Source organism: Rhinichthys klamathensis, unplaced genomic scaffold (assembly GCF_029890125.1).
Source record: "Rhinichthys klamathensis goyatoka isolate OS25496 unplaced genomic scaffold, OSU_Roscu_1.1 h1tg000180l_1, whole genome shotgun sequence".
NCBI lineage: Eukaryota > Metazoa > Chordata > Actinopteri > Cypriniformes > Leuciscidae > Rhinichthys > Rhinichthys klamathensis.
Window position 1 is genome coordinate 1660127 of NW_026606708.1, and position 15330 is coordinate 1675456.

At 36.4% G+C, this 15330-nt stretch overlaps 2 protein-coding genes across 2 annotated transcripts in view; both read right to left on the bottom strand.

The window, feature by feature from the left end:
* Positions 1-15330, bottom strand: part of tmem9 (transmembrane protein 9) — a 196674-nt gene that overhangs the window by 121387 nt on the left and 59957 nt on the right. The gene's annotated exons all lie outside the window — the stretch shown is intronic.
* LOC130094585 (sodium-coupled neutral amino acid transporter 3-like) lies at positions 502-13639 on the bottom strand. The gene is made up of 16 exons (XM_056260921.1): positions 13489-13639; positions 6856-6990; positions 5901-5979; positions 5561-5676; positions 3835-3908; positions 3648-3740; positions 3202-3283; positions 2780-2862; positions 2266-2324; positions 1731-1859; positions 1547-1626; positions 1342-1442; positions 1119-1234; positions 875-1019; positions 693-796; positions 502-613 (listed from the first exon to the last, which is right to left on the bottom strand). The coding sequence occupies exons 2-16, from the start codon at positions 6918-6920 to the stop codon at positions 512-514; spliced, it is 1428 nt and encodes a 475-aa protein (XP_056116896.1). The 5' UTR covers positions 6921-6990; positions 13489-13639; the 3' UTR covers positions 502-511.

Genomic DNA, 15330 nt, shown 5'->3' on the forward strand with positions numbered 1-15330 from the left:
AAATGTTATGCTAATAATATAATTTGTAATGAACGGAACAAAGCATTTTGACTAATGAAAGACTTTTGGATCCCAAAATATGCACTGATCAAAAAAAAAAAACACAAACTGTCTCTGTCACTGTAAAATTGCTCTGTTTAGTAGGAGGTAGACTTCAAACTGCATGTTTACACTTTTGGCAATAAAGATGAGTGAATTCTCATCATAGTTTCACAGTTTTTCCTCATGTAATTTAGGAAGTTCCATTTGCCAGTCATAACAGCAATATGTTATTAGAGCATCATGGCTATAACATGTCAAGAATATCTGTTACCAAGCAGGGTTTCTTTTTTTTTGAATTCTTCTTGGATTTTGGTAACTGGCCTCCTTGAAAACCTTTTAATTTTGGACTTATTGAAATTAAGGAGTTATCTGATTTGATATTTATCAAGCTAAATGAAACTGAACCTGGGTCACTGGTTGCAGGTTCAGGCCTGTGTGTTCTGTATTTGGTCTTTAGGATTCAGTTGTGTCAGTGTCCACCCATCGACTTCTTTCCAGTCACCCACTCTACTATGATGAACGTAATACTCATAATCATGAAGATGAAACCCAGTGTCACAAACACCATCGCCTGGAAAACATAAATGGAAGTGAGAAAAAAAGAAGCCATAGATCTGTGAGAGTGAAGTAACTTTCTGTCTGATTTTCACCTGGATCTTTGGCCGAGATTTCAACGGCTCCTGTTCTTTGGGGACGATGCAAATGTAGAATATTCCTGGCAATATGAAAATGAGGCTGGGAGCAGATGTGGCACCTAAAAGAAAAATGAATCAGTTGAATTCTGCATATTAATGTGACCATTAAAATCCTCTACGCTGCAAATCTGACTCACCAATGAAGCCGAAGATGTCACGAATGTTGGGCACGAAGATAACGAGAAGATTGACGGCAAAGAGGAGGCACACGGCGATGGAGATGTGACGCACCCAGCTGAAGGGCTTTTCAGGGAACAGAAGCTGCAAGACGGCACGGCGGATCTAGACAAAGACAATGCAGCACTGTCAACAATCAACCAGCAAGATGATGAGAGGAATTACATGCAAGCAATTACTAATGAGCCAGGAAAATTAATATACCGGGAAAAGAACCACAGGAACGGTCAGTGTCACTGCCATCAGCACAGCCAGCCGAACACACAGCATCAGGGTGTCTGTTTTACTGTACATCTCCAGAAGCTCTGAGTTCACTTTTGCTAAACATATGTAGATACATACCGATTGTTAAAACATTTTTAAATATCACAAATGTTGGTACTTTGATGATATATGGTATTTCGTAAATTTGTGAAGTTCTTATTACCATAGAAGGTGAGGTAGCCAAAGATGGCAGTCAACAGGTACATGACAAACATGGCCAAAATAGAGATATTAGAAATATTTTGCATGCGTTTCTTGCTTGGACTGAAATAACAAGGAGACAAAGATGCAAATCTATTAATACATTTAAAATGTGAATGAATGTGAAATGGCAATGTGAATCAACAAAACTGCAATTACAGCCTTACTTTTTTAGTTCTGTGTAAATGGGCAACACTTCAGGGTGACACACAAAAGCAAACGCCATAATGGGAATGGTAAAAGCAGTCTGTGATTTAAAAAACAAACATGAAATTAACAGATTAATTCATTGGGTTTGAAGTAAAGCCAAAAGGACACCTGATAATAAGATTGGCAGTAGATATCTCTCACCTCTGGGTTGACAGTTATAAATTTAGCTTCACAAGTGTCAGCGGTGGAGTTGTATATGCTTTCATTGAGAAAAGTGCCATTTTTGCTGGGTTCTACAGGACACCCTGTGACAAACTTCTTGTAGATGACCTAATAAGACACAATGGAGAGATGCATTCATTTGTCACAATGACATGATTAATGTAGTGTCCCAATCTATGGTTTTCCCATGGAATTGGGCTACTTTTAAAATGCTGCAGTGTTTTCTTTCTTCTTCTTTTTTCAGCGGGTGAAATGTTTGATATTGCATAATTTGTACTGCCTGAAGTGCTTGATTTGAAATGGGCTATTTGAGTTTTGTGAGGGAGGGTCTGTATAGTGATTACTACTATATAGTAATTTTGACATTGTGTAAAATGCACAACAATGAATGTAAAAATGTATTTTAGGTATGGGAGTGGCAAATTTTGAGTTTTGATATTTGGTATAGGGTCACTGGGCTAGTTTTGTTTCTGTTGGTGTCTTTATATGTAAGTAGATGGGAGAGTTGACTTACAGATATGAGAAAGAAGACCATGCAGCTGAGGGAGAGGCCACTGGTGTAGCCTAGATACCCTAAAATAAAAGCATAAATACATGATAAATCCATGTACATATTCATACCAATTTTTCAGGCTATGGGTTCGATTGGGTTCCAAGGTGTGTACTGATAAAATGTTTTATCTTTAATGCACTATAATGGTGCGGTCACATTAACAAAATTTAGTCACTTTTGAACCAAGCAGCCTTCTGTTGGTCAGTGTGGCTATTTCACGTGACCACCTTAAAATTAGCAAAATTATGTGCCTGGGGATCTTTTCGCCCTTACGCGAAATTTCGCCAAACAATGTGACTGGCTTAAATCACTTTGAATTTAAAACCGTCTGGACTCATTTAAGACACTCAACATAGATCTTTAGTGCAGGTGTGTAAATGTTTGATTGAGATTATGGTTATTATGAAATAAAATAGAATGACAGAGGGAGAAAACTGAAAATGAATGAATGAAGGGAAAAGTGGCAGGAACGTACCGAGTCGTTTCATAAATGCCAGGGGAAGAATGATTCCGACACTAACGATAATGATGAGATACTTCCCATTAACGAACCATGCACTGACAAAGAGAAAAAGGTGTTTTACACAAAATGTCATGCTAATAGGAGTGATCATATGACTATAAAAAGCAGTCAGAGTGTTTTAACCATGTACACAGAGAATTAAAAATGTAAAAAAGAAATGAAAAGGAAATACAGTGGGGTTCAAAAGCCACAAATGTGCTTATTTGATTAGTGACTTAGAAATAGTACACAATAAATAGCCCAAAACATTTTTTGGTTTGGCTTTTTCAGAACCCTTGTTTTTACATGTTTTGTTTTAGATTTTTATCATGGTCTCATATTTGGACCCCACTGTATCTGGCACATCAGCATCAGTACTATGTTCTGGTACTCACGTATAGTCATCTGGCAGTTCCATAAGACCCTGAATAACATGAGGTAACTCTATCTTCACAATGAACAGGTACGTGGACATTGCTGTTGGATCAAAGATAGAACACAATTAGTGTTGTTGTGATCAGCACTCATATTGCTTTATGTGGTTATCACTGATTTTGATTTATCAGCCGTGATGTCTTATGACTTCATGAGTACACTCTAAAAAATGCTGGGTTGTTTCAACCCAAATTTGGGTCAAATATGGACAAACCCAAACGTTGGGTTAAAAATGTAATTAAAAAAATTACAGTTGAAAGTGAAAGTTGAAGTTGGGTTAAAATGTTAAATTACATTTTTAACCCAACATTTGGGTTTGTCCACATTTGACCCAAATTTGGGTTTAAACAACCCAGCATTGTTTAGAGTGTATAACTACTGACAGCAATAATGCATTTAATTTTACCTCCAATGTTGTGCAATGTTATAACGCATCCTGCTAAGATTTTCCCAGGTGTACCAAATGCACGGTTCCCGAGCTGTTCATATGCACGGATCCCTAAACACACAAACAAACGTAATGGAAAGGTGAGATGCTTTTTTCATGCTATCAGGATTGCCTTTGAAGACATTAGAGAGAAGATGTTTCTCACCAACCACTTCAGCACTCTTCAGAAGCAGGTGGATGGAGTAGGCAGAGAGAAGAGCGATGCTTATCAACAGGATTCTGAAAACAAGTAACTCAAATGATGAAACTATAAACAACAACAGAAAAAAGTAACTTCTTACTGTATACTTAAATGTAGTCCACCCAAAAATTAAATGTCATCATTTACTGACACTCATGTCATTTCAAATCTACGACTTTCTGAGCAGAAAAGAAGAATGTCACTGGGGTCCAAAACAACATTGAACCCCAATGATTTTCATTGTATAGACAAAAAAAAACTAAACATTTTTTGTCCCACAGAAGAAAAGTCAGCTTTGGAGCAACATGAGGGTGATTTTTGGGACAACTATCCCTTTAATCTCCTGCATAGATGGGTATTCAGAGAAGTCTTATCCCCAAAATATTATTTTATTATATGATCAAATCTTGCCCTTTTGATTTTACAGATTATCAGACTCACCAATCTGTCCTTTGACTTTCAGAGGTGCTAATTTAATCACGATTAGGTGCCGCAAAGTACAGTTTCATCAGAGATATTATTACCGCCGCAAGTCGTCGAGTCATCTAACCTCTAATCTCATTAATGACGCATTAGACAAGCTCAGGCGTGTTTTTCTTCGTAGTAGCCTACAACCCACAAAAACACTGTCACACACATCTCTGCGATAAAGGTATGCAACATAAACAAAGACGCTTTCTAGTTAACACTTCCCCCTAGTGTCTTTTAGACATAGGCCTATCTGTAATTGCATATTGCTGAATGTTATGATTGGCAGGAGTGTTTTCCTTTTAGCAGAGAAGCTGTTGAGATTAGCAAACTATTTTTTGTACAACAAGCTGCTTTAAAAGCCTATTTGAGATGGACAGACAGACAGACAGACAGTCAGGCTTTGATTCAATTACAGCAGGCTATTTATAACCCTTCTAAATCTGATCTGTGAGGGTAGTACATGTGCGTGTCACATCATAGACAAGGTGACGTTAAAGCTCCCTACACAATAAAACCCGATCGTTCACAAGGATTAGCAATTGTCCTATCAATAAATATTATTTTATTTTTGCTGTTTTTGTAGTTTTCATAGCCTGTTTGCTTTCAGAACTGAGTGTATGCCTACTTGATTTATTCAAGCAATGAAAATGAAAGAATGAAGTAAATATATTTAGCAGAGACTCTTCCCTTTTGTTACACGATACCTCAGGGAAGAAAAAAACATGCAAATATTTGACTTTGTATTGACTGAGTATTTGTAAGGCTGGATGTGGCTGGCACATGTGTACGTGACAGAGGCACACTGGAGTATGGAAGCATATGCCTACAGTTGAATGTAGATGGACACAAAGAAGCCTTAATGCTCAGCTGAACTCAGACACGCATATGCAACACACACATTCCAGCATACTAACAGAAGTCCTGTATAAGAAGGTGTGCTCTACGGTGCTTAAAATAAAATGCAGCCAAATGCCAAAGAGAGGCGTTATTCCACCTCTCTAGACTTGAAATGTTCTGTTTATATTTGTAACTTTGGACCAGATGTATCAGAAAGACTAGAAAGGCTCTTCAACTCAAATGGGATTTACTCACAGTACATTTGACATAAAAGAAACAGTAGAGCTTCTTTTTGCCATATCACACCTTCAATAACCTTTATTTTGATTATACATCAAATCAACCCAAATGCATGCATAATTGCAAGTGTAGTTTGACTTACACAAAAAGGATGATTCCAGTGTTGGCCATGGCATAAGCCAGTCCCAGAATTCCACTGCCCATAATGGCGTTACTGAGGTTGAAAATAGACATCCCGAAAGAAGTCTTTCCCTCAAACTGGAATAAAAGATGAATGATGTATTAGTCATGAACCTATTTAACTGAATAGGGTTCTTTAGCCTGAAGGGTAGTTTCACTTTTTATGTGTAACTCCACAAACAAATTTAAGGATGGAGAAGTTAGAAATTATAGCGTCTGTGTTTGTTTCAATCAATCTTCTAATCAGTTTCACCCCTACTTGTATGTTTCTGTGAAGTAAATGATGACATTTGCGTACTCACATCTGTAAAATTAGTTGTTCCATTGCTTTTATCGTGGAGGAACGTTTCGCTTTCTGTTATGTTTTCAAGGCCATCAAATCTGTGTAATAAAAGCAAAAGGAATATTGTTTTTTATGCAAAGTTACAATGATACATTTTAATATCTGTTTCATACAGGCAATGACACAGCCAATGAATTACGTTTTGAAATTTTAGCAGGACTCTTAATATTCAGTGCTGCTAACAAAAACAAAAACTATTAAATAGTTTTGTAAACTGAAATGAAGCTGGAAAAACTTAAATAAGTTTAAGATATAAAACTAAAACAGAAATAAAACAAATGAAAATAAGTTAAAACTATTTAAGATTCTTTTTTTAAAACGCACACGAAAATGCAAAAAAAAAATCACAAATATAAATAAAACCGCTGAAAATATTAATTAAAAAAATAAATTCAGGTACTTCTAGACAGAGAGAATCCTGGTTCTTATATATATATATATATATATATATATATATATATATATATATATATATATATATATATATATATATATATATATATATATATATAAATAGATAATATACTTATATAAATAAGATATTTCTTATTTTAATTCAACCCCTCAACAAATGTTTATATATATAAGCCTATATATATATTATATATATATATATAAAATAATAATAATATATAAAATAAGAAATATCTTGTTTTTTAGTTTTTATTAATCTTTTTAATGCTTCGAAGACTATTAAAAGTTGAGACGGCTGCTTAAACACTTCACAAGTTGAATATACATAGACACTTTCAAACAAAGTTTTGCTTTAAGCTGCATAGTTTATAGGGTAAAAAAGATATGAGTTGACTTTTTAAAGCATGAACTTCATAATATGATTTGGTAGAGAGAAAGGTACATTGCTGAAGGAAGTTTCTGAGATAGTTCCTCATGAATGTGTTGGTGTGGAAACGTACCCGCTCTCCGGACTTTTGTCAGGGCTGAGATCATGGTGACCGTTTGACATTTTCTGTACCTCCATTTTAGGCTTCTACACTTAACAACTCTCCAATGAACACTGTCTATATAAGGTCAAGCTCTGTAAACACAATCTGAAACACAGAAAAAGGGTTCTGGGGTCAGTGATCATTTTATTGAGAACTGAAATGATTGTAAAACATCAATGCGTTGCTGAAAAAAGGTGCAGTGTGAAGTGTCCAAAAGCTGGAAAATAAAGAATGTGCAACATGAGCATAATCTTCACATAAATACAAAAAAAGGTGGAAGATGTGGCAGGGGAAAAGTAATGGTAAAAACATTCCTCAGAGCATTACTGGCTGCTAGAAAGACACCTACTGGAAAGATAGTCTTGATATAAAACAGCTGTGTATGTGCGTATTTTCCCCCTTCATCACTAATTCAGACTGATAAGTTAGCTGTGAGCAGTAGCTATTCTGCAGCTCTGTGTTTTTAATCATATTTAAAGCTTGATTATTATAAAGTCAAGTCAAGTCACCTTCATTTATATAGCGCTTTTTTACAATAGAGATTGTTTCAAAGCCACTTTACTGTGATAATAGGAAAGGAATGCAACAAAGATAGTTTTGGCTGTAATTTCTAACGTTAGCTTAAAAAAGTTTTTAATTGATTCATTTCCGTTGTAAAAATCATTAGTTATTAACTTAATAACTACACGACACCGTTTTCAACTGAAAACAGAAAACTTTTAATGCGTTCTGGCCGTTCATTTACATGAAAAACCATTATCATCTCTGTGTAAACTTCAAAAACTCAAATTTGTGAAAACGGTGACGGCATGCACATGCGTATTACTTGTTTAGTCTTTAAGAACACAGCTGCTGTGTTTTGGACCAGCTGGAGTTTGTTATTAACAACCAGCCAGTAGAGCATTACAATAATCTAGCCTTGAGGTCATGAATGCATGAACTAACTTTACCGCATTTGTCATTGAGAGCATTTGTCGTCATTTATATTCTTAAGATAGAAGAATGTTGTTTTACAGATACTAGAAACATGGCTTTCAAATGAAAGATTGGTATCAAAGTAAATAAACAAAGTAAAAATACACTATAATTTGAATTTGTGGGAGGTGTAATTACATGCAAGTTCAGGCTTACAGCAGTATTCTCAACCTGAAAACGAAATATGTTCAGATCTTCCCAAAGTGTTTTATTAAAGGTCAACCGTGTATAAATATAAATACATGGCAGGCAAAGTATTACGCTAATGCGAATTCAGCTAATGACTGTTTTCCCCTGTTGCCATTGGTCAGCTGAATGGATAACCCCACCCCCCAAATTCTTGCTTTTGGTTGAGCCATTGTTGTTGAGTCTTGTTGGTGGAAATGGTCCTGTGCTAACCCTGTGCTAACAGATAGCTTCCTCCAGGTTCTACAGATCGGTTTGTCTCAAATTAACAGAGCAATGTTTTCATAGTGTCACAGAGCCACTATGAAATTCAACCTACGAATGACTTCCTTACGGTCCCTAATATTAAACTATTAAGAAACATCTCTAAGTACACTTGGCCTTTATTTTTATATTATATTATTTGAAAGCACTGTTTTAAATATATATATACTTTTACGATTTAAAGTACACTAAGGTGCACATTAAGCAGATTTATTTTTCACAAAGGTAAGAATGAAGCTAGTGAAACTTTCTCTCTGTGTGTGGTTTGAAATGATGATAGACACCACAGAAAGGGCAGTGCAGCATATGTTATGATTATAAATATATGCGTGTATATCATATAAGGCATCTTTTAAGTGTAAACTCAGTTTAAGCATGGCTGATGCAACCCTTCGTAAGCTTGCACTCTCAAGGAAACAATGTGAAAAATGTGTCGGAGCTTGTAGGTCAGGAAATACTTAAGTCTTAATCTGTCATTTACATGTGGAATGAAAGGATACTTGCAGTTGCCTTAATAAGGCAAAATGTCTGTCCACTCAGTGCTTTATTAGGTTTTGATGCAGAATTCCCTGAATAGTTTAAGTCCTTCCCTGCCAAAAGCGTGGCAAGCACAGCTGGTCATTGTTTAGTGGTCAAACTGTCCAAAATATGTGAAGATAAAATACCACTTTATTTTAATTTTGAGCCGCAAATCAATTGCCCACTCAAAACACTATACATTTAAGACCACCTGTACAATATATTATGTGCTTGTTTAAAGTAAGAGCGATACAACAAAAGATACAGTTCAAGAGAAGTGTCCTTTAACAGCGTTCCATCGCCGAATGTCTGTAGCTGTTTGGTTATAATGAAAAATATGGCTATGGAAAAGAGGTTAATGCAATAGTTACTCTTGACAAACCATCTAATTTGCTGCCAAAACAAACAATTGGTGGGAAATAAAGCATGAAATTAATAAATACAGAAACTGTAAAGCATGGGAAGTTAGCCTGTGAGGCAAGTCTTGACCACATGACTCTTGTCTGATGCAAGACTTTATCTGTATTGAAACAGAACCAACCCCCCTAACACACCCTTGTATAAACACATGCTTTTATTCCAAAGAAATAGGCAGTTGAGGAAGTACTCACCACTTTGAGAAAAAGAGAAACCTTTCAAAAGTCAAAAGTCTCTAAAAGTGTAGCTAGGTAGTGTACTAGAGAGTCTTCATTCATTAGTTTGTTTCCTGTGTTACCTTAGTGAAGCTGTCCAGCTTGTGTGGCATGTGCAGAGCTCACCTGTGTGGGGGAGGAGCAGGAGATTAACTCCGATGAGTTATGAGTGAAGGGATGAAGGATGTCTATATTTAGGGACGCTCTGGCATGAGTCCGCTATATTAACACAGGTTAAAAGTAGTAAATCTGCAGAGTTTTGTAAATATGATGTAAGTTTGATTGTTTCATATAGCTGGAGTAAAGTTGAGTATGGGGTGGGAAAAGGCATTAGGGGATTGTGTGTCTGTGTGTGGTCCTGGTACATTGTGTGGACCAAATGTTCTCACAAGGATAGTAATTTTTTTACTATCCTTGTGTAGGATTTTTTTTTTTTACCTTGTAGGGACATTTTTGGTCGCCATGACGAAAACAGCTATAAATCATAATAAATCGTGTCCCTTTTTTGTCTTTCTTTTGTTGTTGAAAATTTTTAACTTAATGTTTTCCATAAGGTTTGTGTTTATGGGAAGGGTTAGGGGATAGAATGCAGTTTGCACAGTATAAAAATCATTATGTCAATGGAAATGTGTGTGTGTGTGTGTGTGTGTGTGTGTGTGTGTGTGTGTGTGTGTGTGTGTGTGTGTGTGTGTGTGTGTGTGTGTGTGTGTGTGTGTGTTGTCATAAGTAATGAGATTAGGAGATCAGGGCTTTTTAAAGGTAACTGTCTGTGACGAGCAGGACGAGGCCGAGGGCCGTGAGAGAACGCGACGCACCGGTCTCGTATCTCTCACGGAGGAGCGGAAGCATAAAGAAGGAGCGATGACAGTGAAGATCGAGAGAGGCCAGGCCTGGATTTATGTTGTGTTTTGTTATACAATATGTAACAGCAGTCGTTCGTGAGGGGCTGCTGTCTTTAATTTTGTATTTGTTATTTTAAGTTTATTAAAGTCTTTGAATGTCCGCCGGTTCCCGCCTCCTTCTTCCCACAATAACGAACTTTGCTACAGTAACATACCTGTAAGACCTGGAACAACACTTTTAGTCATTGCACACTGTGTTAATTCAAACACTTCTTTGATAATTTGTCCAAATACAATGTCCAAATCCCTTTTGATAGTTTTTTATATGCTGCTTTATAAACCCTGTCGCTGGACAATTGATTTGATATGTTTTTATAAATAATTTATTCCTAATTCATTAAGTCATATAAAGAAAGTGTGTGGAATTTTAGTTTAAACAAAAGATTCCGATACCGATATCATTATCGGAATTGGGCCTGATACTGATCTCATGTTTGTACATGTACTCAGGGAGAGAGGACTTCTGTTGCATGCTCTTGCTTGCTGATCGCTCACTCAGCACACATGCGTCATATGGATTAAAACTAAATCGTATAAGTAAAAACATGAACTTTGACATGATTTTTTAATGTATTTTTTTATGATTTTATATTTATGTATAAGTGTGGTTCCCTACATTATTACAGGAAAGCGGCACGGTAATCACATGATGTTTTCAAGAAGTTTTCTATCATTCGAAGTGCGCGCCCAGAAAGCTGCCCTTTAGACAGAGCGCAAGCCTAATAAATTGAGTTCTCTTTCTCATCTTCTTGCACTTGAATGGAGAAATTCACACAAAATTGTCAAAAGGCCCGTATCGGCGAGTATCCTTGTGAAACATAGTCAGTTCTGTGTTCAGTGAATATAAACAGTTGAGAAAGAAAGCGCATAACCGTATATTGGATACGTGCAGCTCTTAAAGTGACGGCAACCTAATATTCCTGCTGCTGTCTTTGTACTTAATGTTAATCTAATAACAAAAGATAAAGAGAAATTCACCAATTGCCTTTGACTGAATAACTTTTGTAACTTTTATAAGGAATCAATCTATATTTAAAGGTGCTCTAAGCGATGTCACGCGTTTTTTTAGGCCAAAACATTTTTTGTCACATACAGCAAACATCTCCTCACTAACCGCTGGCTGCCTGTCCCCTGAACACACTGTAAAGAAACGCGATCTCTGTAGACAGCCCAGGCTCCACAAACAGCAACAAAAACAAACTGGGCTAACCCGCTCCACGAAACATGACAAACAGTTCCAGCCAATCACCGACAAGAAGGACTTGGGGGCGGGGTTTGGGGGGTTAGTGCGCGGATGAGGAGGAGGGAGGGTCTAGCTAGCCTCCGTTTTGTTTGACAATACTTTAAACGTCAACAAGAAGTGACGTCACCCGACATCGCTTAGAGAACCTTTAATGTATACAGTGAAGACTATGTAGTTTTCTTTTATATTTGATTACTTTATTCAATTTCTGTACCTGAAAATGGTGATGTTTCACTGGTATAATAGTATACACAAATTTGAACCCCTGGCCCAACCGGGCCCAATCTATCTGCCATAAAGTTCTTGGGCAAAATATTTGACTGACTGATGAAAATTATGAACCATGTCAAATGCTATATATATATACACACACAGTCAAAACATCACAGTCAAAAGCCAAAACATAAAATAGTTATGAATTGCCATGAGATTGTGTTGGTTTGACAGGCGTATTTAAAGTATTTACTGTTGAGATTCTAAAAACGTTTAACATAATATTTGAACTTAACAGCATTAGCATACAAGAGTGCATTAGTGAAAATATATCACAGTGATTGGTATGTCAGTCATGAAAGTAGCACATGTATTTAATGTTCAGTCATGCTTCATTGTACGTTCAATTAAGGACTGCAAAAGTATAACATTTTAAAGAAATATTAAAGAAAAAGGCAGTGTATGAAAGACAGTATTTCTCTCACTCACACACACATAGCCCACTCAAGACAGTATGCCCGTATTTGCAGACATGTGGCCATTTGGTCACAAGTGTTTACTTTTAGGTAATAAAGAGATTGATATTAAAAAATGTTGTGTGATTATCGTCATCAAACAGGATGTTCTTACACAAAGATTATAGCGTCAGACAGGAACTAGCTTATATGACTCATATACAGTACATGTGGCCCTCACTCACAGAATGCTTCTGTCGCAGGGCCTTGTGGGTGAAATAAAACTTTATACAGGAGTCAAAACACTACATTCTAATAGTCTGTACTTTTTATGTAAGAGGAAACGTCATCTAAGACGTCATATTCTAAAAAATTCAGTTGAACACTATTGAGATCCACCTCAAGATACACACTGATATCTAACAAGAACAGGCTCTCCTGGAAAGCTTTGGCCAACATTCACTGACATAACCGGTCACAGAGTACCATTACGCCTTGTTGACGTTAAACACATTTATGACAAAGTGGAACTAAAATGCTACAGGTATGACGCATTTCAAACCAGTAAAGTGGCTTTTGAAGCTGTGAATGTATGTGAAAAATTAAATAACCTATACAGAAATTAGTGCATTATGGAAATGTGGTGCATTGTATAATAATCAACCTAATTCCATTCATCACTTCAACCTCAGTTTACTCCACATCCTTTACACAACGCACGTAACTCATGTGAATCTGTAGTTTGTGTTTGAGTATGAGGTAGAAAATGCTTAGTGATGAATATCCCAATTCATAATCCATATCAACTATGCGTGCCATTTAATATTTTAAAGTCTAGAAAGTCTATATACACATTGTAATATCTACAATGGCAAGTATGCGTGAAATACATATTTAATATGATTCTCCTATGATTAAATGAAGAAACAGTGTAAAGATCCATGTGAACCTACAGACAATTGTGTGATTGTTCTGAACTGCTTCTGTCATGAATTATTGCTGCTTTCGGCTCTAGCTGCCATGTGCCACATGGCGTAGGTCTCCCTACTTCCTTCTGATGTAGCTGAGGAGATCTCATGAATGGTGCTAACAATTAATCAAGAAACAGATGAATTATTAACTAGTGACTCTATGTAAAGAAACTGTTTGACAACTGTTATTTTGGACGAATATACTGCTGAGAGAATATTTGAATGATATTATAGTCTCCTTACCTTTTTGACACTTGACAATTGTCTTCAATGTAGACAACAAATCGATCTTCTAATGGAGAAAAATTATGGTTTGATTCTCCCAGATGGTTCTTGAGTACGTCATCTAACACAGACAGATGGAGTGAAAGGGAGAGAGAGCTTTAGACAAAAATGTGGTGCAATCTAGTAAGGGACGTTTTTTAGCCACTCCTTCAAACTAAAAAAAAAGAGCGGGACTTCCAGTTTGTCCCGCCTTTTTCTCAACTGAGATAACTTACTTATGTTCTGAATCTCACATCTCTTTCTTCCCTTTGCATATACAAATAGCTAATGTTTGAGGACAACATTGTCCTCAGAAGCGAGCTAAATCTGACAAAACCTCATTATCGAGACATTTGAGGACGTCCTTAAATGGGGGGGAATCTTCAAAAAAGGTTATTTTAGGGTTAGGGTTAGTCTGCTGATAATGTGAAAATTTCTCACTATTAGTGTTGGCATACTTACTGTGTTTTGCCTTTGCTAGGACTGCCAACTTTTGGTCGGCAGATTGGGGGGGGGGGGATGCAAAACTTGCATCACAATAATTGTAAGCTATTGTGAATGTCAAAACATTTGGTGCAATGCATGGTAAGCTACTGCTTTTATTATTGCTTGATACAAATTTTACTATTTCAATTCAGTTCTTGTGGTTTGATTCTGATCTTGATTCAATATCGACTCATTTTAGTAAATAGTAGGTACAGTTAGGTACATGTTCATTTTTCGCAAGAAAGAAAATCTCACCTAATGCTGTAAACATAGGCTACAGAGAGCCCTGTCAGCTGGTATTATTAAAGGTTAAAAATAACAACTCAAATAAATATAATGCTGGTTTTTATTATAATAACAACTTTAAGCCCTGCTGTAAGGCAGCAGAGGCAAAGACATGTTCTGCATCTGGCATGGAACAATAGCAAGAAGTTTCAAATCCTCATTATCCTCCACGGCTTTCTTGACAAATTAACACCAATAGCAGACTTCATGCATTAGCATAATAAGATGCATGGATCTAATAATAATAATAATAATAGGCTACATTTATTTTATTTGAAATGCACTTTACATTTAAGACAAACCTCAAAGTGCTGCTAATATTTAAATGTGATGTAATTGGTCATTGTAGCCATACTGATGTTCAGACATCATGACATGTACCTCACTCTTCTGTGAATGTTGCACAAACTTGTCATGATGATGGTCACCAAGCACTGCTGGTTATAGCATGTCGTGGTTTGGATGTCCCCACCAGGCTTCTTAACTACAGCAAGAGGCCAACCAGCTTCACCAAAAAGACCATGCTGGTTGACAGCAAACATTTTTGTCAGCATTTCTACCAGTCTGACCAGCAACAAACGAGCATGGACATTCATGCTAGTCTAAGCTGGTTCTTTTCACCTGTAAATAAAGATTAAATAAATTAGTAAAATTGAAGCAGGATTATTTACATATTTAATTCTCTGTTCAGTTTACCCCAGTTGTTACATTAATATAGCTAGCTGGAATTGTGTTGTAGTTAGCATATTAGCAAAGGTTGGCATCCTCAGTGTCTTGCAGACTTCTATGTACAACAGCTCCCTCAGATGGTGATGCGTTAGAATAGAATAGCAGAGTTGTTATCTATGATCATCACAGCAGTGGGTTCAACTGGTGTCAAACACATTGTCCTTCGTACAAAACCCTCGTAAACCAGAATATCTTTGTGAATTCTGTCCTCCAAAACAAAAATTCCAATATCACCATATTTTGTAATAGCTTGTGAACTCAATAAAAGGTTGGTGGAATTTGTTACATGTATTTTAAATGTTTTTCATTTATACTGTATTA